The sequence below is a fragment of the Antennarius striatus genome, chromosome 17, assembly GCF_040054535.1.
Source record: "Antennarius striatus isolate MH-2024 chromosome 17, ASM4005453v1, whole genome shotgun sequence".
Taxonomy (NCBI): Eukaryota; Metazoa; Chordata; class Actinopteri; order Lophiiformes; family Antennariidae; genus Antennarius; species Antennarius striatus.
Genome location: NC_090792.1, coordinates 13,763,951 through 13,789,713, shown reverse-complemented (window position 1 = coordinate 13,789,713; position 25,763 = coordinate 13,763,951). Strand labels below are relative to the sequence as shown.

General features: G+C 41.2%; 2 protein-coding genes across 3 annotated transcripts in view; both read left to right on the top strand.

Annotated features, from left to right (window-relative positions):
• Window positions 1-7,851: 7,851 nt before the first annotated feature.
• ythdf2 (YTH N6-methyladenosine RNA binding protein F2) lies at window positions 7,852-16,004 on the top strand. Its single transcript, XM_068339450.1, has 6 exons — window positions 7,852-8,023; window positions 8,249-8,273; window positions 9,446-9,525; window positions 10,505-12,199; window positions 14,135-14,197; window positions 14,655-16,004. The coding sequence occupies exons 1-6, from the start codon at window positions 7,997-7,999 to the stop codon at window positions 14,676-14,678; spliced, it is 1,914 nt and encodes a 637-aa protein (XP_068195551.1). The 5' UTR covers window positions 7,852-7,996; the 3' UTR covers window positions 14,679-16,004.
• Window positions 16,005-16,422: 418 nt separating this feature from the next.
• Window positions 16,423-25,763, top strand: part of msrab (methionine sulfoxide reductase Ab) — a 51,610-nt gene continuing 42,269 nt past the window's right edge. For both annotated transcript variants that reach the window (XM_068339546.1, XM_068339544.1), the window contains exons 1-2: window positions 16,423-16,823; window positions 16,938-17,031. The gene's annotated coding sequence lies outside the window, so the exon portion shown is untranslated. The remainder of the gene's footprint in view (window positions 16,824-16,937; window positions 17,032-25,763) is intronic.

Sequence of the window (25,763 nt, the reverse complement as noted above, 5' to 3'; positions counted from 1 at the left end):
TCTCTGTGTCAACCCCTCCCACCTTTACAAGCAACTCTTCATCCCCACCGACATCACCACCACCACATAGTATCTGTGAGACAGATTAGAGATGATTGGTAATTGTAATTAATTGATTACACCTAAGAGACCTGGTGATTTCATTCGATATTAAAAGTGAATCATAGGCTTAAAGAGGTAAACGTTGAAATAACGTGAAAGCATGTGTGTCATTGGTTGAAATTATGTCAAAGTCCAGGAGTGAAACGTTTTCATGAATTACAAAACACAGGAAATGGTGTTGAAAAGATGGAAACAACCTGTGTGACTTATCATGGCTCCACAACTTCTTAATCCTGCCGTAAAATAAAGCTTAAATAGAATATCATCCAGTTACACAAATAGATTTGGATGAAGTCAAGTGAGCTTTATAACCAGCCACGACAATGAGCACATGATAGCTGCACTTCAATGACTTTATTTCTTTCCATGTACTGCGGATACTTCAAAAACTTTGTGCTCGGTCCAGGCTGAAAGGGTATCCATGGTCTTAAAACAGCCGTCGGTTGCCAAGTAAACCCTCAAGTCATCTGAAGTATTTAGTGTGTTCCCAGAATGACACATAGGTGTCAACTATAGGTTGCATACACTGGTCATACCAACATAGAGGAGAAAGCAACCCTGCACAAATCTATGACAAATTATCACCTATCAGCAGTGCAAACAAAAAGAAATTTTCACACACACACACAAACATACCCAATGGTAATCACAAATGCTGCAGAGCCTGGAAGTCATCAAGCAGCCATGTATAAATTGACAAAAAAAACAACTTCAATCCAAATTTGATAAAAATAAATAAATAAATTCAGATACATTCTGTAGAAAAAGTGCCGTTTTATTGTTTAAAAGATTTACAGACTGACATTTCAGCATGCCAGTCTTTTTGACAGGCACTTGCCTATGTGCCTGGGAGAATAATGTGGAAATTCTGAAAAATTCCATGGACGAGTGTTAGATGAGGTGGAATGTTTCTGATGTATGCGAGCGGACAAGCTTCTTGGGAAGTTACATTGTGGATACGCTGCATTGTCCAGATGGAGAACATGACCAACATCTTACTACCTACATTATACGTAATTAGTAACTAGAGGCAGGACAACAGTTTGAACATGCTTTTAAATAACTGTAAACTAAAGCTTACATGCTGTACTTTAGTCTTCACTTTGATTTTAGCTGGCTTCTCCACCATAAAACGTATTCAATTTAATAATAGAATTGCTGAGTAATATTTTGTCTATATCAAAAGAAGCACCTCAACATAGGACATCCCATTTCTAAAACAGGGCAGTTTCAGTGATCCTGCTTCAGTCTTTTCCCCTTGCAGCATGATTTGCGCTACGGTTCCAGATCCATATACATTCAGGGTAATGCAGGACAGAATTGGAGTCATGGAGAAAGGGAGTGATGCAATGCGAGAGCTCACTGTTACACCAGTGTGATCAACAGCTGCAGAAGGGAAGGGAGGCCGCTAATATTAAATGGCCATGACTAAATTTCTCTCTGTGTCTCTGCCTCTCTTTTTTTTTTTGCCTCTCCCTCCCTCTCGCCCTCCCTAGTAATACAAAAACCTTTTCTATATTTAATCACCTTGTGTTCCCCTAGAATGGTGAGCATCATTGACGCATGTGTGAGAGCACACATGCCCTAACGCTTCAGTCACCGACAGAACACACTAGGGAGAGACGCGACCAGCTTGCAGAAAAATGTCAGACTTCCCAAAGTTCAAAACTAAGTCAGATCATATGGAACATTTGTGAATGATACGGCACTGGTCATACTGAAATCTTTGTATTTAAAGAACAGTATGTGCAAGAGTCTACAGTTGTTCGTGTGCGTGTGTGTGAGTGCATGCGTGCGTGCGTGAAGGTGTCTCTGTGTCTACATTTACGTGTATACGCTGAAAATAAACACGGGTTACATCACTCCTTGTGACCCTTCAGCACATCTAGGCCCCGCCTCTGTTCAAAAAGCTCTGAGCAGGCAAAGTCTCTCATTGGCTGAGATGTTGCAGGGCCCGTTGAGGTAGTAAAGGCAACCTAGTTTTATTTAGACCACTATTCACATTGCACCACCACCATTAATAGTGTTTAGTCTATGGTATGCTGAGTCCATAAGTGCACAGGTGAATCCTGTAGCTTGAATTCAGAGCAATTAGATCAGTAAGCTGATGGCGGTCGTCTGAGAAATGGGGCTTGTTGAGATATGACCCTGAAACCGTATCGGCTACCTCCTGAAACAACAAGGCTTTTATTAAAGTCTCATTCCGACTCTGTCCCAAGGGGTCGCACCTCAGAATTCCACTGCTGTGTGTGTATGCATGCGTGTGTGTGTGTGTGTGTGTGTGTGTGTGTGTGTGTGTGTGTGTGTGTGTGTGTGTGTGTGTGTGTATGCATGTGTGTGTATACGTCCAAGACAGAGATGTACAGCTGCCCCGTTGTGCAGTTCCACACAAACTCATCTCAGCTGTTCAAAACCATCACTGGACGTCATTGGAAACACAGACACCCTGGCACACTCAGATACACACACACACACTCACACACACACACACACACACACACACACACACACACACACACACACACAAAGGGCCACATATGGACAGGTTTGGCTCATTCATCCTACTACACAAATGTTGGTGATAAATCTAGTGTGATAGAATGTGCAAGTGTGCTGCTATTTTCTCTGTGAACAACTCCTTCATTGTCTACACAGACAAGGCTCAGAATGGCAGAGTCTTCAGTCTACAAGCCACTTATGTATAAGGGAAGAATTTAACAATCGTATTATTATTGTATTTTGTTGTAGTCCATTCATTAGAACTGGTACCAATGCAGATATGGATATGGACAGAATCAGTCTCGTCCCTGCGTTACTTTCATCCTCATTTGAGCCTGTTTTCTGAAACTTGGAATTCACTGCCATATTTTGGATTAATCAGTTCCAACAAAAGTAGATGTAGGTTCACTGGGACAATCCAGTTCTCTTCTTTGGTGGATGAAAGTAAAGGAGAACTAAAACGGTTATTGCAATTAATTGTGATATAAATATTTGAGATACAGCTATTCAAGAAACGCACACAACCTCCTAAGGCACTAATTGAACAGAAGGCCTCATGGACACGCACCCAAGGGGTGCGTCTACTCCCACATGATGGATAATCAGGTGCTTACAGGTGAGATAATGCAGGGTAATTAAAGTAAATATATCATTTCCTACTTTTATTGGTATAATTTCTCGCTGAAAAAACACATTTCTGTAACTCCATGTAAATTAAAGTATTCAGTCTCATTCCATAGACAAATTGTGAAGACAAAGTGTGAAGTATGTGTGCAATGAGGGATATGTGGTTTGAAATAGACATTTTTAGCTTTATACTGTATTTAGAGTGATAAGGTTCTAAAATGTAACAGCAAGGCATTATTAAAGCAAAAAGGATTGACCTGTGACCTGTAACACCTTTAATTTGGTATGTGTAAAAAAAAAAAATAAATAAGGAAGGGAGAGAGAGAGAGAGAGAGAGAGAGAGAGAGAGAGAGAGAGAGAGAGAGAGAGAGAGAGAGAGAGAGAGAGAGAGAGTGAATCCAATGAATGATTTCCATGCTCCATTATCAGCACGTCAGACTTCATTAAGATAGATGTTCAGATTGGTTAAGAAATTGCGGTGCACCCACTCCTGATAATGATTAACTGCAGGATTACCAGCTTGACTATATCTTTATAATATTAAGACCTTACTCTTAATATTATTGATACTTAAATCTTTTCTTTTTTCGGTTTGGCTCTTATTCTTTGTCATGCAATGTCAGCACTGGGCGACCATTTATTTCAACTCTGAGGCCGCTAAAATTGTTATTTACATTTTTTCTGTGCAGAGACGTAAATGTTTTCCGTTATTGAAGGCAAACCCTCTGAAATGGACAGAATGTGAATCAAGAACATCGTCTGAGAGGCTGACAAGTGTTACATTCCTAACATCCCATTACTGGGGGTACCCTGCCACCGAGTTACCACTGGGTCACCAGAGTTATGCACACATAATTACAAATTCACACATTCAATACATACTCACACACACACACACACACACACACACACACACACACGCACACGCACACACACACGCACACATATATGAAGGCTGCACACACAAACACTCGTCTGAGCATGTAATGATTGTTACCTGTCTGCCTGACATTTTTTACCTGAGTGTACCAGAAGAGGAAACAACTATAAGGACAGTAAGGATAGCATCATGAGGATGAAAAGAGGTGTGTAGGATGAACTCACAAATGGAGCACGTCACATGGTCAAACAGAAAAGATTTATGACTGATCAAGTTCCACATCGGCAGCATGGTGTTGTGACTTCAGAATGCCAGGTATGGAAATGAGATCAGACTCCGGCTTTAGTCTGTACACTCTTTTTGGCAGCGGCAGGCTGGTTTGACTGACTGAAGAAGGCAGTTTGGTCTTTGGCATGTGGTCTTTCATTGGATGATCTTTCATCGTCTTTCTTGTTATATAAATTTATGCATAAAGACATGACAGAAAGGTGAGAACACATGCATGGAATGAAGTGCAGAAAACTGATACAGGTTGGGATGGAAGGCAAGGGAGCTAAAAGAAACCTGTAAGACATGTAAGGACAAACTAAAAGACAGTATGAAACTGAGGAAAGAGTATCTGATTTTATTTCTCCCTCTACAGTCAGACGCTATGATTTACTCAGCAGTGACATCATGGAGGCCCCAGCTATTTTTATTGACTGGTAAATGGCCAGCTCTTCTCCATGCTATGCCACCTGTCCAATCCGCGCTAGTCAACAACCTCTTGGGAAAAAAGTCAACCATCCAAAAATGATTGAGAGTTGAAAGGCGGAATATGATACACGCATGCCATGCTACTGTCCTAAACATGTTTCACAAGTCAAATATCTTGTCAGTGCTACTGGTTTGTTACCCTTATTTGCCTTCCTGCTTCATACATAAGGTAAAATGTCCTCATAACAATCCAGAAAAAAAAATATTTTTTTCTGTTATAACCAACAATCATTCATTGAGCTTTGTATATTTTTCTTAATGAAATATCCCTTTGTTGAAAAAAGTCTTGTGATCTGTCATGTTCTTCTCCCTTGCAGGCTTTAGACATGCGTTTATGTGTGTCTATGTCTGTCTTTGTGTGTGTGTGTGTGTGTGTGTGTGTGTGTGTGTGTGTGTGTGTGTGTGTGTGTGTGTGTGTGTGTGTGTGTGTGTGTGTGTGTGTGTGTGTGTGTGTGTGTGTGTGTGTGTGTGTGTGTGTGTGTGTGTGTGTGCGTGTGACTCAGAAGGAGGAGTTATTCCTGGCCCTGTCTTGTGTGTTCTCAGGTCATTTTATCACATGCCATCCAACTAACCCTTGGTCTGAAAAAGATAACTGATTAAACAGGTATTCAGAATCACCATACATAAAAAAACACTATAGAGCATCTGTATAAAGAGAATAAACTTGTGCCTTGTGGAGGAAAAAAAATTTCAATTCAATATTATGAGCAAACATTACAAACTGTGTCACAGCTTTAACGAAGGAAATTGCAGATAATCTCAGTTTGGACTGCGTGCCACAGGAATGCCAAAAAGCCACATGGTTTCACCAATTAACACACTTCTCTGTAAGTGGTGATTCATTAGATATTGAATGGCTATGGCAGAAATACTGACAATTCTAAATAGGAAAAGTGGATGAATATTTTAGCAAACTGTGGAATTTTTTGACTGGAGTTAAGAGAAGTTCATACAGCAAAAAAACAAAAAGAAAAACACGGATGTTACCACAATCCTACAAGACTGTGATTGAAGGAGGAGGCATAAAAAAGGTGATCAAAATCGTGATTGTATCTGAAATACAAAAACATGTCAAAAGATGATTTTTCTGTCAATTAGGCTTGATGACAGTCCCTGGATTCATTGTGAGACACTGAACAATTCAGTAGATCAAATGTTTGAGGCTCTATATCCCATGTATCTGTCCCATAATTTATTAAGCAACGTAGGAGATTTGATTACCACCAGGAATATTTTTTGGATTTACATATAGATTCATGAAAAAACGTCAAGCATCTGCAGTGACTTATGTTTTGTAACACGCCATGGTACATGACGTTTACTTTACAAAGTATCAATAGCCTGTTCTGATCGTTCATTAAATAATTGAGTCTTGTAAAATACTGTAAAGACTATACAGATGTAGTCTGTATGCTACATAATTAATAATAATTTTAGTAACACTGTCTTCTGTTAAAATTTTATAACAAAAGACAAATCCCAAATTTAAAAATAAGTTATTAAAAGCCAATTAAGTATCACAGACCTTTACCAAGATTATATAGATCATAAAGGTGTGGCATGAACTGAAACAATATCAAAATAGATTATTTTTTAAACTTGTGTCAGAAAAGCCAACACCTGAATGAAAGATGTATTGTTCAAAAAAATTGTTCCAAATCAAATTTAATTCCCATAAGCTGATTAGTTTATGAAATGTCACTAATGAATGTGTTAGTGAGCAAAATACATTTAACTGTGAAAGAGAAAATAGGTTTAGATATGTAGGACATAACTAACTACTGTACAGTATATGCCACACTTTACTTCAAGTCCCCCATTCTTGACTGCAACTAGGAGTCCACCCTGTGGCTGCAGCCGGACATGACAAGTAAACCTTTATTTTACTCCTTGTTTCTTCCGGGAGAGATTTATTCCATCAAACAATACTGAGAGACAAATATAGTACAGTATTTACAAACTCAAAAGGCTGTCTAAGCAACTGCTCTTTAGCCAATGGGATATCTTATGATAATCAAAATTACTTTCTTTGGGCTTTTGAATTTAAGAAATAGTGAATTGTTTTTCCCCACAATAGATTTATTTGTGTAATTTGTGATCTTTCATTGAAATCAGAACCTCGGGATGGTAAAAATTAGAACTGATAAATAATTAAATTCAATTAGTAAATCTATAATGAGGATAAAGCCAAATACAATATGTTCATTTGTAAATTGAATAGTTTAATCTGCAACCAAAAGGTATGACTGGATATACATTATACATTCTTAAATAGTAGATTATATTCTAAAGAGACTAGTCAAAAAAATTAAAATTCATTCACCATATGTTAAAGTTTTTTGTTCATTAACAGTTTCAACCTCGTCTCCTTTGAAAGTAAGAGGTGCCCTGTAAACTCACAGGGAATGAGTTATGGTGTGAATTTGGCAACCGATTTTTTAAAGACATGTTATAACATTTAGAAACATACGTTCTGTTTTGTATGGAATTTTTAGCCAAAAAAAGAGCAGCAACTCTAGATTCCAACAACTCTTATCATGGCCGTTGTAGCTCAAACGCAACAAATTTAACAAGGTTGTAAACGTTAAAAGTCCAAAATACTATTGCTTATTTAATTTTATTCTGAGCGACAAACCTTTGAAGCTAAATCAAAGCAAAGATATCATTTATGTGTATCGAATACTATCGTTTGGCTCTTCCACTGTGCAAATTTACCATTACTTTTATTACTGTTACTTTTATTACTGTTACTTGTGGTTATTATAAACTTATCATATATCAATCGAAATGATTGTCAAGGAGCAGGAGTGATGCATCAGGAGAGACAAATAACATATTATTCTTAAACACGTTTTATGAGCAAGAACGCCGTGTTGTCGGCCGAACCTGCTCCTCCGCGCCGCTAGGGGGCGCAAGTCCGCTTTAAATAAATGCTATAGTGGTTTGACGAGGGCCGCCCAGCCATGTTGAGTAGTCTGTCAAGCAAACGGATGCCCGCCATTGTGTAGAAACTAGGCTGTGTAGAAAGATAGGGGCGCTTGGCTGAAATTCTCCAATAGCTAGACAAATTCTACACCCTGCAGCTTTTATTTAGGAGCAAATACACTTACACAGGCTCCTGGGTGGAAAGACATGTCAGCCAGCAGCCTTCTCGAACAGGTAAAGAGAGGTATTTTCTGAACATTTACGTGGGCCAAATTGCTCAGCATCGCAACGGCTAGCACGGATAGCTTAGCTGAGAGGAAGCGGCTGTGGCTCAGTAGTGCAGTAGGCCTGACCACCTGCTAAAGGAACTGACTGCTGAAAATATATCTCTTCATTTATTTTTCCCCTTCCTCTCTTCTCAAAAATCAAACCTTCATGAATCACCTGGACCCAATCCAGAGACCGAAAGGCCAAGCAAACAAAGGTAAGGGTCTATGTTGTCTAACACTGTCGCCATGGGGCGAATGCGGGTCTTTTTAACGTGAACTTCGTGCGGTGCGCTTTGAAAATCTTACGTGCGCTGATGCGTTAGCGTGTCGCCAGTCAGCTTTAGGCCTGTCCTCTTAAGTTGTGTCGGATTTTTACTTTTTATTCGCCACTTCAGTTAAATACAAATATAATTAACCTTTTATCGGCCTTTGACTCTTCAGTTGTACGTCCCCTTGCAACCCCGACTCGACACATGCCACAGTTAGCATTAGCTAACCTTATAACCGCTCATGTTAAATGTTAACATGATGCACATCAGCGTGTTTTTCCCTCCACTTCAAACAATTTTTATTGCCCGAGCAGACAAGAGAATAAACTTAGCGCATCGTGTTTCTCTTTAATGGCATGTAAAACATTTCAGTGCGTTGCGCTCCAGGTTCCCTCGCTGGCCAATATAGTCATGTTGAAAAGGCTGTTTGGCGCTCGTTAACATGGAGACGCTGCGCACTGCATGCCGCTAAGCATTTAGCTCTCATGCTAACTGTGTGGTTGCTAAGTTAACCCGAAATGACACGTCTTCCGACATGCTTTTCCCCTTGTCCAAGAAGACCTCGTGGTCTCCTGTCATCATGCTGTTTAGGTTATAATGTTAGATGACAGTAATTTGCTAACCTGTATTTAATACCAACTTTTCCTGATCACTAAAAGCTCAAATGTCAAAGTGCAGCAACATCCGTCATGGAACATTCTTAGTAAGTTGTAAGAACAACGCGTTGAGCGCTGGTCCACCTGCATCAGGCATGCATCGGATGTTTTCTGGAAATTTGTGTCTATTGCACAACCTCACCTATATTTTTATAGTATTTTTTTCATTTTTTATGAAACGTTATCTTAATGTCCCAAGTGCCAGTGTGCAACGAGTTCCAAGTGCACACAGTTCATCATTTGGGCCATTTCAGGTTCTCATTTAGTTTTATGCTGGGTAACCCAAATCATAGTGAGCTGTTGTGTTAAATGTTTAATCATGGTCACTGTAGATGGTGGCTTCCCTTTTGAAAGCCATGAATAGGAAAATGCATGTTAAGAGACAAATTGTGACCAGATAATAACCCTCCATAGTGTGAAGAACATGAATGATGTGTTAACCACAGTGCTTTTTTGTTCCAGTGCAAAACGGAGCTGTGACCCAAAAGGATACTTTGAATGACGATGAGTTTGAGCCTTACCTGAATACTCAGGCCAGACAGGTGAGCTGTTATTTACCTATGCTTGACAATTATTACCATTTTTAGGTGGACTCAACTTTTTTACAATGGGAACAATTTACTGGCAAATTAATTTTTTTATATCTTCCCAATGATCAAATAGCTAAGAAAAAACACTTTTTTATCCCGGATATTCAAACTCGGAGACATCAATATTTTTAAGCAAAGTAGCTGCATTTTACTTACTGTCCTTGCTGTAACCATACAGACAAATGTGTATGGAAGGAAATCTGCAGTCATTACTAAATGTTATGTGAATTAATCCATAATTTAACTGTTTTGTTTGGTCCACTGTGCGACAATGACAAAGTGTAGGGTCATTTTTAGTAGTGTTAAAAAATGATGCAAATAGTGAGAGTATTTTTAATTATGAAAAAGAAAATACAGGTTGTCATGGTGCTAACAGTGTTTGGAGATATGGCTACTTTGGCAAGAGCGGTTTTTACATCCCAGAGGAATAAAGTGAAAGCCAGCAGCAGTAATGAATATGTAAATCCCCAGTATCTGCTGAAATAAATTGATGCCTTTTTTTTTTTCAAAAATATACCACATTACTAATTGCAGCTAATCAGTATATTTCAAAACTGGCTAATTTATTGTAAATCATTTTCAGAACTGCTGTCTCTGACTATAAATCACAACCCTTAGGAGTTTACAAATGAAGATTTTTATATGTATAACCATTCCAATTAAATGTCTCATCTGTGTGTTTATATTCTTCTATGCATTTTCAAGACGTACAGGAACAGCCTAAGGACTGGGAGGAGGACGTTGTTCATTATCTAGTTCAAAGCAGCCTTGGATTTCTTGTGTAGTTCATTTGTTAGTGCTGACAGGATGAGAGGAGAGCAGGAATTGCATAGAGATAATTGTTTGATAATTTCAGTTGCTTACAATGTTAAGTTTTATAATGTGATTGTAGCATTTTTTTGTCACTAAAAAAAAATCTTTTTTTTTTTAGAGCAATGCCTATACGGCCATGTCAGACTCCTACATGCCCAGCTACTACAGCCCCTCCATAGGATTTTCCTACTCCCTGAATGAGGCAGCATGGTCCACAGGTGGGGACCCTCCTATGCCTTACCTGGCCTCCTATGGACAGCTGAGCAATGGAGAGCCCCACTACCTCCCGGACGCTATGTTTGGCCAGCCAGGCCCACTTGGGAGCAACCCCTTCCTTGGCCAGCATGGCTTCAACTTCTTCCCCAGTGGAATCGACTTCTCAGCGTGGGGCAACAACAGCTCTCAGGGACAGTCCGGGACACCGCAGAGCTCTGGCTACAGCAGCAGCTATGCATATGCTCCCAGCTCACTTGGGGGAGCTATGATCGATGGACAGTCCCCATTTGCACCCGCTGCCAATGAGCCTCTCAATAAGGCGCCTGGTATGAACAGCCTGGACCAGGGCATGGCGGGGCTTAAGATCGGCGGTGCTGCTCCTGGTGGTAATGGTGACATGGCTCCTAAGGTAGTTGGCTCCGGTTTACCTGGTGGGGGTCCCCTTGGCCCCGTGTCATCTGTAGGACCTCCCAGCATGCCTCCTGTCTCAATTGCCCCTGCCAAACCTGCCTCCTGGGCAGATATTGCCAGCAAGCCAGCCAAGCCCCAACCCAAGCTGAAAACCAAGGGTGGTATGGCTGGTGCCAATTTGCCTCCTCCGCCCATTAAACACAACATGGACATCGGCACTTGGGACAACAAGGGTACCATGCCTAAAGCTGCCACCCCTCAGCAGGTGCCCTCCATTCCCACCAACGGGCAGCCGCCCAATCAGACTTCCCCACAGCCTGGTGCTACCGCTGTAGGGAACCCACAAATGCCCCTCAGCAATGGACAGCTGGTACCTCATGTTTCCCAGATGGGGCAGCATCAGCTTCCACCTGGGCAACCAGGAATGGCACAAATGCCCCAGCCTCCTCTCTCCCAGGGTCCTCCTCCTCCACCAATCCAACAACAGCAACCCTCTCAACCCACTCGCTGGGTCCCTCCACGAAATCGGGCCAATGGATTTGGTGATGCCAGTGGAAGCGGAACAGGCCAATCACCTCCCACCTCCTCCGGTGTGGGTGTTGTTCCTGGGGTGCCCTCTGAGCCTCACCCAGTCTTAGAGAAGTTGCGAATGGTCAACAATTATAACCCCAAGGACTTTGACTGGAACCCCAAGCAGGGCAGGGTGTTTATAATAAAGAGCTACTCTGAGGATGACATTCACCGCTCCATTAAGTATAACATCTGGTGCAGCACCGAGCATGGAAACAAGAGGCTTGACGCTGCCTACCGTTCATTGGGTGGTAAAGGGCCGCTTTATCTTCTGTTCAGCGTCAATGGGAGTGGTCACTTCTGTGGCGTGGCAGAGATGCGCTCCCCCGTGGACTACAGCACGTCTGCCGGCGTTTGGTCACAGGACAAGTGGAAAGGTCGTTTCGATGTGCGCTGGATCTTTGTTAAGGACGTTCCCAACAGTCAGCTAAGGCACATTCGACTGGAGAACAACGAAAACAAGCCAGTGACCAACTCTCGGGACACACAGGAGGTACCGCTTGACAAGGCCAGGCAGGTGCTAAAGATCATCGCTGGATATAAACACACCACTTCCATCTTTGATGACTTTTCTCACTACGAGAAGCGTCAGGAGGAGGAAGAGTGTGTGAAAAAGGTAACGAAGTTACTGTTGAATAACATGAATGGGAAAGTGGATGAATGAAATTTAAAGTGGAGTAAAACAAAACAAAAAAAATCATGAAGCCAGTTTGGTTGTTTGAATTACAGATGAATGTGTGAACATCACAAGGGGTCAAACAGGATTAAGGTCTTTGTCACCATTCGGTGTGGTTGTACAAAAGCATATTATGACTGTTTTTCTCTATGGTGTTTTTCGGTGGTGTTTTACCTGTTTCATTACTGGTATATGTGTTGCCACAGATGAATAAACTCAAATCGTATTACTGTATTTGCACCAAGCTACTACTTTTGTAAAAAAGAAAATGGGAATATTCAGTGGATTACATGGAAAATCAAATTATTGGTCTGAACTTGGATTGGTATGTTTGTGGTCTTCTCTTTTTGATGGCCTTTGAAAAAAGACATGTGATTCCGTTTCCAAACTTTCCTCAGGGGCACAGGGTCCTGAAGATGTTTGAAATCCAATTTTTTTTATTCCTCATATCTGAATGAACGTCTGACATTGATTTTGATGTCTGTTGTTTGGCATATATTCTGTTTATCTGTCCGCATCAACATATGGAACAAAAAATAGGAGAACATTTGTATTTCAGCTTGTATGGTCTAGTCATCCTTTTTATATTATGAATTGTGGAAAAGGAATTTAACACTGGGCTTTCTGTTTTTCTCAGCTTGAATATATAGTCCTTTTATTTGAATGTGAAAAATTACAAGATAAGACCCAAAACCAGCAGGTCAACAGCAAGAGTTTCAACAACATAAAATAAACCTTGTATTACTGACTTCCCCAACAGTAAGAGTAGCTTTGCTGCCATTTTTAAATTCATTTCAGAAAGGATTTCCCATTGCTTTTTTTTCTCCATCTTTTGGGTTTGAGTTTTCTGATGATCAGAAGCTGCAGCTCCAGGCCTGAAAGCATCCCTCCTCTTGGTCCAAAGCTCCTGAAGTAGAGGCGTAAACACAAATAGTTTTCCATGCTCCTGGTTCAGTCTGTGCTGAAGAAATCTAGCTGCAAACTAACCTGTGGCAGCAGATAGCGGTTACTGTAGCAACAAGCAAAGCTAAGGCAGAGCGGCCAGAGAACGAGGGAACGTCGAAACGTTTTCTCCATATGTCCCGTTTCATCGGCGTGGGTGGTGTGATGAAGTCCACACAGCCTTCCTCAGTTTTTCTTGTTGGACCTTCTCTTTCGACATGCTTTGTGCAAGAACCAACATTTGGGTCATAAAATAATGGTGACGGATGCAACAATCTTTTTTATTCCCCATGCTGTCAAACCGTTTCAACTGTTGGAATGCTGCTTTAATTCAGCATCTAATGAACCTAAATTGGTTTACTTGCTAAGGAATTCTATCGAATCAGTTTAGGCTTCTGGTTTGTTGTGATTGTATTGGGTTTGTGTCAGGAGCTGTTGGCTGGATCTCTATTTACACCCTTTACTGTATTTGTGGAGCCACTTGCTGACTCAGGGTTACTTGATCCCCTTAATGTTCTGCAGAAACAAGTTTACAACTGTGACACTTTGTGTTTGGGCATTTTATGAAATGTACAAAACTGTATTTTTAGGGGTTTATGTATGTAAACAACTTTACTACGCCTCATGACCAGTGTGTTAAAACTGTACGGAGATCATTTTTATTAACTCTCAGATTGCATGAAATAATGAAAATGCGAATCGCTCTACAGTTTTAGATAATGTAAGATTTAGAGCTTGGATTCCACACATTTGGCATTTTTATACAAACCTGTGATTTCTGTAAGAACAGATCTATTTAACTTAAACCTTGGTGTGGCTAACTACCTCAGCTGGTTACTATGGTAACCATTTGGGTAACAAAGAGCTAACTTCAGCAAAGTCACTTGTTTGAATCTCTTCCAGTGTCTCAGTTTTCACTCCTCTGTGTGACAGGTGGAGGTCCAAGGCAGCGAGCCATATCCCAGCAATCCAAGCAGGAGTCATTACAGGCTTCAGGTACCTCGCCTCGTCCGTGGCTGCGAATCGATGCATCTATTGACACCATAGTTTCAAATTTAATGTAAATGCACATTTGTTTTTTTCGTCAGACATCTGGAAACATCTACTGTAGCTCCTCCCCAAGAGTTTCAACTTGCTATCTGCTACTTTTATTTTAGGATAGAACCTCTTGCTGTGGCGAGAACGTCTGCATAACCTGCAGAGCAGCCACAGTTAAAATTTAAAAAAAAAAAGAGGGTTGCTAATGTAGTTTGACTGTTTCCGTGTGAAATCCACTATGCTGTGGAAAAGTGTTTTGTGTCTTGCTGATAGCGAGAATTGCGCTCTTCATTTTGATGTAAATGAAATGGAAGCTGCGAGCACCGGTCAAAGGGCCTGTAGGTGTTCTGAGCAACAGATTTGAAGTTAGAAATATTCCAATCTACATAACAATTTTCTCCGTTTGCTTTTCCAGGAGCGCCAAGGACGAGTCAAGTAACATTCGGTTCTTTGGTCAAAGAACTCCAGTGCCCCCCTGCTCCCCTGAAGCCTTGTACACCCTGTCATTACATCCAGATCTCTAAGAAATTCTAATGGGGTGGAGAATTAACCAAGGACGAAAAAAAAACTAAATGAAGACTTTCTTGATTTCTTTTGACTTTAAAGACTTACTTCGAACTTGTAGTAAAGAAAAGGAAAAGATTATTCATAGGACTACAACTAAATGCATAGCATCCTTAGATGAAATCTTTTTTTTGTCCCACCCCATTCCACTACATATGCTTTCCCCCCTTGTACGCTGCTTTTTTCCTCCTTTTTTAAATGAAAGGATCATCTGTTTTATGGTCCAAGAGCAAGTCTGTAATTTTCTCACAAAGGCACAAATCCAATAAGAATTTGTGTTGTTTCCCTATTAGTGTGTCCCACAGTCAAGAACGGGCAGTTTGTCTCATTTTTTTGTAAACCTCCCTCATCCCACCAGGCTTCTGAGGATTCTTGCATCTTTACCGGGACCCAGTGGAGTGTCCTCAGTGGATTTCCATCAAGTGCTCACTCCAGAGTCGACGTCTTGCGTGCTCGTCGTGTTTTAGTTTGAGAGGACTGCTGGGGTCCGGAGCGGTCCTCTTGCTTTTGATGTGTTGGACAGTGTGGGGAATGGTGGATTTAGAAGAGGAAGAGCATAGAGGGAGGGACAAGTTTGGAAAAGAAATGTTAAGTTGATGAGCCTCGCTTGGTGTATAATTTTATGGTCTAACAAAATGTGGGTTCCCTGCTAACATTCATTGGACTTAATTTACCCTCATCTGTCTCTTGGACAAGTTAATTCATTGTTGCATTTGGGCTGCTTTTTTTTTTTCCTCCCTCAGTTTTCTAAAGACATCGATGTGAGTGGCCTTGCCCCCACTCTTTATTAATCAGTTAAAAAAAAGTAATAAATGTGGTATATTCAGCAGAACTGGTGTGCATTCCCCTTGTGTGACTGTAACACAATTTTGTCATGCAGTTATGTCTGTTCCTTTCATAATTTTTTTCTGTTTCCAGATGAGTATATGAATGTGCTTCTGCTAACTGTCATATTCCACACATTCGCTCCCCATTCAGACTTGAATTTTCACCAGTGATCCCTTCATTTCTCTTACCTCTATTTTCCAAACCCACTTTGTCCTCCACACTTGCCATTTTCTGATTGCTCATCCAACTATACATACTATAATATCACAATCAGCTTCCACCATTTTCAGAATGTTATTGTTGGTGAGTAAATAAAACGCAAGGTCCTCTTTCAGAACTACTGGCTTTTATTTGTGGCATAATAAAAATGCTCCACAAAGTCGTGTGTGGGTTTTCCTCCTTTCTTGGTTTGTTCATGTTCTGTTGAAGTCCAGGTTTTTCTGCATATTCAGAATTGATCTTTCACGGCTCACAAACCTGGAGGCAAATTTGATTTCCTGTCCACAATAACCAAACGCTAATACTTGGGTGCATCTTTGACAAGAGTTTAATTCATTGCTGTTGAAACTTTTTTCATCCTGGGCATAACTGAAAAGCCATTGCATTTTTTTTTCTAGTGATGTTTGGTAAAATCAATGCATTACAGTATTGTTTTTTTTTGTTGGTTTTACGCTGGTCGATGGAGTGGCAGTGTTTGGCCCAAAACTTTACTTCCTGTATCTTCAACAAATGGAAAAAGTTTTGGAGTTGAGCCAATTTAAATGTTTTTATGTTTGTTTTTACAGTAATTGTCATTTACATTGAAACCGCACACTCTGGAAGACCTGGGTTATGTGTCCACGCTTCCTGTCAAATTCTTCTGTAACCGCCAATCCTGAAGGGAGGGGGGCGTGACTGAAGCGTATCTCACCTGTGATTGGACAAGAGGCGGAGAAAACATCCTGTACAACTCACCGGTTCGTCTTCTGGAGAACACGTAGAAAGTCAAACATACGTACAGAGGATACAGGCGTTTGCACCGTGGGGGGAGGGAGACTGGAGAAGCCGAGGGAATCCACGCAAACACGTACAGGTCACACAAACCCGAAATTCAAAAGTCCGCAGGAAAAGCTGAACCCAGAAAGGTCCTGCTGTGAGGCAGCGACGAACTCACCTCTCTGCCATAAACTGTTGCTGCCTCTAGTATAACATAGTAAGTACTGTCAAACTTTGGTTGTGAACATATGTCTCGAGTGGACAAATCACTGTTGAGGAAATGATCTGTAGTCCGCCATTTTCTCTCCACGTCGTTCTGTTTGTAATGCAGGTGACGGCCACAAGGGGGAGACACATCCTCATTAGTTCAGTTGATCCCGACCACAGGGCAGGATGTCAGGGATATGAATCAAGGCCTTCTGGAGGTACACTTCAACATTAGTTTGTCTCGTTTCATTTTTCTACTTAATGACTGAAGAATGTCGTCTATCACCCAAAGCAGAAAAAATTAAAATATGATATAATAAAATACCTGATTTGGTGACTGAATGTGGTCAATAAGAATCCCTATTGAACCACTACAGACTGATATAAAGACCCAAAAATGAGTTTGTGAGACATGGAACTAATAAAATTAATAACCGCTTTAATAAAGTGTTGCAGAGGAACTTTAGAATGAGTAATGTGATTTGTTCATAATGTGCTTACAAGCCTCACAAACTGCTATAAAGGGCTGTATAAAATATAGGATCTACACAAAAATCACTGATATATAAGTGATGCCTTGTGCTTTAGGTTTAATTCGCAAATATACTATTTATTATGTGTATAAAATAACCACATCAAACAAGATCAGTTTAAATAGCCGCATAAATATTTTATGGCGTTTTTCCAGATGCCATAAAAACAAGGCAGACTGCAACAGCCCGCGACACCACTGAAATCAAAATTTTACCCTGACCTACTTGCATAGGTCAAAGGTCAAAGTTAGTGCTCTGATCTACTGTCATAGATCAAAGCACTAGCTTTGATCTATGGTCTTACTCACACTAGCCTTCTCCCTCGTCTTTCTATCTTATCCGGTTCCTGAGTGTACAAATGTTGAATTTTGACCTTACCTAGTTTTCTCATGGTCATCATCTCATTTTCATCCCCTTTGCCGCCCGACTAATGTGCTTTCTGCAATGGTTGCAAAGAGGTCAGCACTCTGAGGTGTGAGTGCTGACCTCCTGCACTCACATCTCAACAGTTGCAGAGATACTTGGTGGACTAACTAACAAAACGGACGGACGAACGTACAAACACACGAACACTGACAATTGCAATACATCACCGCTTGGAAGTGGGATGTAAAAATGATTTTTTTACTACAGCACCCTCAATTATTCAACCCTTTAATGGCGAGCATCACTAGTTCTTCATGAATAGCCAGAGAGCGGCTCCTGACAGCGTTCCTGAGGAATCATAGCTCATTCCTCATGAGGTCTACAGTTTTTTATATTCCTGGATTTACATGCTGTGATTTAAGTCAAGTGACTGCAAGGACCTCCCTACAATGTTCCAGGAATTTGAGGATTTTTGAGGGTTGCTTGGGATCGTTTCTTTGTGGAATTTCCTGTGAAATTCAAGCTTCCTTCCAAATCTGTAATCTTCTGGAGCACATCTTATCCTCCAGGTTTCCAGCATCCATCTGGGGGGAAGTAAAGCCGTTCCAGGGCACAAGTCAGCCACCATGTTTTTTCTGATGGACCTATTTTTCCTCCTCCAGGCCTACAGCTTTTTCTGAGGCCTGAAAAACTTCGGTTTGCTTTGATGCTTTTTTTTTTCTTTTAAAATTAACCTTTGATTAACAAACGTGTGCTCATGGGAGGGTTGTTCCGTGGGTTGAAGCCTGCAGCAGTCATAGCTACGTAGCATTTTGTGTTGAACGAGGGAAAACATTCAAATCTGTTTTATATTGAGCTGTTTAAATATTTCTTTTGTGAATTGGATATTGCTAACTATGGATAAAGATGATATGCAAATGGGTTGAATATCCCATGTATGCGCAACGCACACAAAAGAAACAACGCACACAAAATAAAACACAACGCACACAAAAGAAGCCTTTTTTTAAAGTCTGTAGCTGCAAATCTCTGGCGATCAGATTTTTGGAAGCGAAATGCAGGCCTTTGTGAGAGAACAGCCGAGTGTGTGCGTGGTGCGGGGGTTGAGAGGGGAGTCGACGGCACGTGTCGTGTCTGCGTTGAGAGGGCGCGCGGCAAACACGCGCTGCCTCGAGGGGATCTCCTGTGACCCTTGTCTGCGTCTCTGGGGACGCCCTTCGCCCCTCACGGGATGCAAATGAACGGCCATAAAACAGGGCCGCATGCAACCGCCGAGACCAGGGAGGAGAAGAAAGGGGAATGGGACCATGGGGAGAAGGGGTGGTGGTGGAGGAGGTGTGGGGGGGCGAAGAAGAAGAGGAGGAGGAGGAGGTCAGCACCCACATCTCAGAGTGCACATTAGGCTAAATGCAAAGAGATGGAGGAAAAGAATAAGATGCCCTGCAGAAGTCTTTGTGTGTGTGTGTGTGTGTGTGTTTTAAACCTTTTGCTTTCTCCATATGCAAGTCCTGCCCCTGTTGACTAAATACAAACAAAGCACTTAAGTTATTATCAGTTAATTTTTTTATTTTTTATTTATTTATTTTTTGCCAGCTACAATTCAGACACCATTAAAAACACAAGTTAATTTAACTACAGTAATATTACATGACTTGTGATCATTCACTCCCCAGGTTATAATGCATTTGCAGTGCCTCATTTCGGAGATAAATATAACAGTCCTTGCATGTGTAATGGCAATATTCAAATCAGATTTTTTTTTCGGTCGTATTTCGTCCTATAGAAAGTATTGTTCTGTCAGGAGGCGACGCATTAGGCGCGTCGTGTCTGTGGGTTCATATTGCTCTGCAAGGTCATGGCTCTGCTTTATTTTCCCCTCATTATCATAAGGCATCCATCTCTTTCTTTCATTAGTGATGCTTCACCATGTCGCCAACCCAACCTCTATTTACATGCCTAAATTAGATTTCTTCTCTCTTTCCACGCGTTTTGTTTCGCAAAACCAACCTTTAATTATCAAGAGAGAAAAATCAGTAAGAAACCTGAAATTGTAGCATTAAAATAGCTCTCTATATTCACACTAAAATGATGTACGTTTGGTAACATAATGTTCTCATATTTGGCAAATAAAGGCTATTTGAGATAATTATATTTCACAATATTTTTTTCATAATATTTAATCTAACTTAATTTCATTATTATTATTATCTTGATTTTTAACCATGGATGAAATTAACCCTCTTTGACTTCAATCCCACACCTGTCAACAATTTCATCAGCATTATTTTGCATCATCACTAAAAGCAGCAGGGGGCTTTAAAAATATAGGTTCTATTATAATAAGAATATGTCACAATGATGAACGTCTGTACAGCGTGAGGGGTGGGGGGTCTACATGCGGTCACCTGCTCCTGCATTGTTGACATATTACCCCCCTCATTTCTCTTGGTGTCCCAATTCTACTGAGAGTTTTTAAAATGCATAATTTGTAGACAGGCAATGGGGCCCGAAAACAGTTGATGACCTGTGTCTCAACATATGTGGCACTCTTGCCCTCTGCACACTCGTCTGCAGAGATGACAGGCAGTAATGAAACGTCTTCCGCCGGTGAATTGAAATGTAGGGAGTCTGGTTTGCAATGACCTTAAAATGTGATGATTGCTATGATGCTATGATTGTTTTGTAATGCTTTTATCCTACAGCAGACCCACGTTGAGTCACATCCTGAATAGACTTCTGCCTTTAAAAGCTCTAGAATTAAAGCCACAGCATGAGGAGAAAGATACTTTGCTCGTTCTGTATGTATTCTGAGATGTAGGTCAACTCGCATCTCTTGTCCCTACAGCAATTTACAGCTTAAATCATTCAGTACAGCTCTGTGATTATAGGAGTTGAGTGAAGCTCGTTATTTTAATTACTTGATGGATTTTGAGCAATTTTATTTTTGTACTTTGAAGACAAATATTAGATCGTACAAATAGAATGCGATAAACGAAATGACTTCTTTATTGAGACTTTTTGCAGCAACAAAAACAGAGATGCTCTATCGAGACTTGCAAACAATATAAATATATATATATATATATATATATATATATATATATGAACTTATAATTTTTTTTTAAAAAGTGAGTGTAAAACTGTATATTCAGAATATGGATGATGATGAAAATATACTCGGCTAGAAAAAAAGAAAATAAATTTGACATGCATGACAATGATTTGTGGAGGTTATCCTTTATGAGTGAAAACATTGATTTTTTTTTTATGTAATAGCACTTCATGCTGTTTGTTATGGGATCCTCATCCTGCGTTCCCTTCTTCCTCTCAGTTAGGGCAAGTGTACACTCATGCGGAAACACAGACCTTTGAAGTGGCCCTCTGTCACCACATGGCAAATCCCCCAGTGTGATCCCTCTGTCCATTTGGCTACAGGACCAACACCAGTAGGCCTGCCTGCAGCTCTGTCTGTTTCATGGCTGCCAGTGTAGTTCTGGCGTCCTGGGATTGTGTTGCATTTCCCTCGACTATATCTCCCTGTGTCAGAAATACCTTGCTGTGATTTTTCTAACTTACATGAACAGATCTGCACCCATGTCTTCGGTCACTGCTCTGCGACCCCTTCGCCTGATGCTCCCCCCCCCCTCGGCTCCAGTGAATGTCATCGCTTGTTAATCTCAAAGGATTGCTGTGAACATCTCTCTGTGTAGTTACCAGCGCCACTCTCCTGTCCTGCAGCGACTTTTCTGTTGGTCTCTCAGGTGAGTGAAGACTGTGGCTTCTCTCTTGGCATTCACCGCGTGCCTTAATTGTATTGAAATTAAATCAAGGTCCACTGTGAACACAAAGAGCTCAAAGCCAAACTTCCAAAATATTCCCAGTTCCTTTTTCACACCCTGATTTTCCTCACTTACCCTGATTTTAGCAACACGTTCACCCTCCTTGGCATTCATGTTGCACTGCGTTAGTTTTACCCTGACGACAGTTTTGCCAAATATCACTTTCTCAGTCTTAAAAATGCATCGTATTTCCTGTCCAATAATGTTTGATTTTCTTCCTCTTCTCTCCTCACCTGTGATTTCTCCTTCCTGTGGGCTCAGAGGTGGCTATGCGGTCCTTTTTACACGGCAAAGTACATCGCATGCTAATCCCACACCAACATGCAGTCTTCAAAAAAAACACATTTTCTGCACAAGACGATGCAAGACAACACTCGTAATAATACCAGCCTTGAAATTGAGATGGTTCTGACCGGACAGCCCGGAGCATGTGTGTGTGTGTGTGTGTGTGTGTGTGAATGTATGCATGCATTTGTGGATGTGCAAAAAAGGGTTTCAAGCAATGTGATGTGAACAAAAGAAGAAAAAAACACGCACACACACACAAACACACACACACACATGTAGTGATCATCAAAGCAGTAGTTGCAGCATTAAGGTGTTCTCAGTAGACACAAACTCCAGCACATCATTAAAAAAGCACCACAGAGAGAGGAGAGCACAGAGAAACAGGGAGTGAGATAGAGCGAGCGAGCACAGCTACCTTTGTTGCACCATAAAGAGAGCAGCAGCCCAGCTACCTGATTGCTGCCATTCCTGCAGACCATCTTCCCCTCAGAGCAAAACAAAGGATGACGACTAGATATTTATGAGTACAAACTGTGATGCGCCGCTACGCCGTACTATCGCACTGCCCTCACCGATCCCCGGTTAAGAGCTTGGTACGATTTAATCAGACCAAGCGATTCTTTATTACAGTTGGTAAAGCTGTGCCGTTATCTTCCCTTACCCTCCCTTCTCCCTCCCTCCCACTCTCCTATACTCTCTCTCTCTCTCTCTCTCTCTCACTCTCTGTGCACTCTGTGCATGTAACTATAGCAATGTACAGACTGAGAAACATAGATCTAAATAACAGTCTCTATCCTCTGAATAACTGCATACACAAATAGATGATTTAGTAAAGATTATGTACTCGTGTATAATAATAATAATAGATAAAATCAGTAAGCCATTACGCAAGCCTCTCACATCCAGAAAACCTGCAACTGTTACATTTAAAATCCTTTTCCTTTTTTGAACTCTATACCGCCGCTCAATTCATTTTTCGGTTTGCCTACAGAATACTGTAGCACAAGCAGAATAGCGTTAGTTCGGATAAAATGTATCCTTCCTTTCTAAAGACGAGGCAAAAAATAGACTAGGAGCTGCAGAGTATTTCCTCCTTCAGATCCTTGGTCCTGGTTGTGTTATTGTTGATGCTGTGACTGCGCAGCTCCATCAAGATCCTTGCAGGATGGGGAAGAGGAGCAGGGGAGCAGGCAAACAGGGGGTGGTGGGATGGCGGAGAAGGGGGCTGAAGGGGATGGGAGGCAGGCAGGTGTCACGCATGCAGTCAAGGGAAAGAGGAGGAGAGGGTAGCAGGAAAAAAACAAAAAAAAAACCTAAAACAAGTCAGCTAAATTCTACCCAGTCATCACCAGTAGAAAAATCCATCTGCTCAAGATAAAACCAAAAAGGAAGACAAAAAAAGCCCAAGATGTAAAATATACATATATACAGCAGTTAGGTATATATGTATGAGGATCCAAGGGAGGAGGAGGAGGAGGACAGAGAAAAGGGATGGACGGACGAGGAGGAACAGGCAACTGGCTCATACACAGACACACTGCGCCGAGGCGAAGGCACGGGCTTCAATTTATGCTTTCTGGTCGACACCACCCCCCACGATCATGCTCACACAAACACACACACACATACACATACACACACACACACACACACACACACACAACGTCCCGCCCCTATCTGCCCCTGTCTCTGTCCTGTCCCATACTGGATGCGTGGCCCAGCTGATCAGTGCAGAGGGATTAGCCAACGGGGCCAGCTGGCAGGGATTACATAGGCAACGTGGGGGAGGTGTGTGTAAGGGGTGCTGGGAATGGGGGTGGTGGGTGGAGGGGAGGACATGGGGTTGATGAGGGTATTCCTAATGCTGGGGTAGGATGTGGGGGAAGGCCCTGTCTTGTCCTGAACACACACACACACACACACAAACACACACACACACACACACACGCATATACATCAACATGCACATGAACAGATGTGCATGTAGACATAGAAATCTTTTCACTTCTATTAAATAGTCACACACACATCTCATGCGTGTGCACATATGTGTCATGCGCCAGTGCCTGAATTCTTCATACGTTACTTACAAATATTTCCTCTCCAGTGAACGCAAAAAGCTGTAACGGTGCAGACTGCGTAATTCATGCGGCGCATCCTCTTGCCCAGCGAGTCACAGCGATGCGTAGTGCTGATAAATGTATGTAAATGTGCAGGAGGCAGGAGGGGGTGGATGGAGGAGGGAGGCGAGCAACGGAGGGAACCCCAAGGGAGAGGGAGGTAGGCTGACAATGCAAGGCTTTGACCCATGACCCTTCCCTGCTCCATCATCCGCGGCCATCAGCTGATTTCCAAATGGACAGCAGTAGCAACCTCCTCCCCTTCTCTTTTTACCGCCCGTGCAAACACACACACACACACACACATACACACGCACATTTGTCCACTCAGCAGCACCATATCCAGGGCCCACTTCACCTCTTTTTATTTTTCTCCCATTTCTTTTCCATCTCTTGCTTCTTTCCCGTCTCATTCATCACTCCACCACTTAGTTCATTCCAGCGTTCCTGCTCCTAACCTTTCTCATTATTTTGAAATTTGTCGACATCCACAACTGTCAAACCACCGCAAGAAGACATTGACTCTATACAGGCATATTTTTATGTGTTTGTGTTTTGATTTATGCAATTTGCAATAAAGAAATGTCTTTTTTTTTTCCCCCTCATATTTCCTCTCTAGTCCCACATCTAAGATTTAAGGCTGTGACATTTTGCAAATTAAATCAAAAGAAACAGCCTTCATCAATATTTCAGATGTGCTTGAAGCATTACAATAATTAGTGCAGTTTTATGTCTTAACATTAACACTAAAAGACCCGTTTTTTCTTTTTCTTTTTTTTTTTTAAAGCAAAGTCAGATAGTCTCGTATCTGATCATGTTAATTTTCTTCTTTATGTTAAATTAACTTCAACAGCACATTCAGGGGAAATGTAAGTTTGAATCAACCGGCTCAGTCCCTTCCAGAATTAGGCGTAACCAATACCACACATGCTAAACGGATGCATGTCTTTCCTGTAGCGATTTGACACACATTGACTCAAGGCACTTTGATCTCCATTTTAGCAACGGCGTAAAAAAATATCTATTTCAATATCACACAGAATTACATAGCTGGAAGGGCAAAAAATATCCTTAAATTTGATACTATATTTTTCATGGAAAATCCCACATGTCTCTCATCTGTCATCAAATGTGGAAAAACTGACACGTGTGAAGGGATAATTCATCGACGTGTTCAGTTAGAATTAGTTGAATCAAATGTTATTTTGAGAGAAGCTTAATGTCACAAGTTTTTACCGATTGTGAACGGCAGGTTCCAGTGTGTAAGGTAGAGTTATGGCACAGACCAAACATATGCAAACTAATGCATACACAGCAACACACACACACACACAGTAGCAGATGCGGAGTCAATACTGTGAAATCAAAAATACATTTTACATTGAGGTCAATGGTGGAAAACAATTCTTCGGAATAAATATATGGATTCGGGCAGAGAAAGCTGGATTTTCATTATGAGGGTGAGAAAAATGGATTTTCAGACATAATCAGAGTGACGGCAGTTTGGAAAGGAGTAACAAAAATTAATCCCATTTGTGGTTTTTTTGTGGAATACATTTGTTTTTGTTGTTTTTTTAATTCTGTAATTTAAAAGTGTAAATTACAGACCATGAATTTCCTGCAATCTATGTTGTATATATTGAGGATATATGTGTAAGGTTAGGCATGCGTGCCCTTGCATGTTAGTGTGAAGAGAGGAAGAAGAAATCTGGCTGCATGCATTTTGATATCCTGACACCCCATTCTCCTTTTTAAAAGCTTGTACACGTGAGGCAGAGAGCGGGCAAAAAAGACATGCAACATT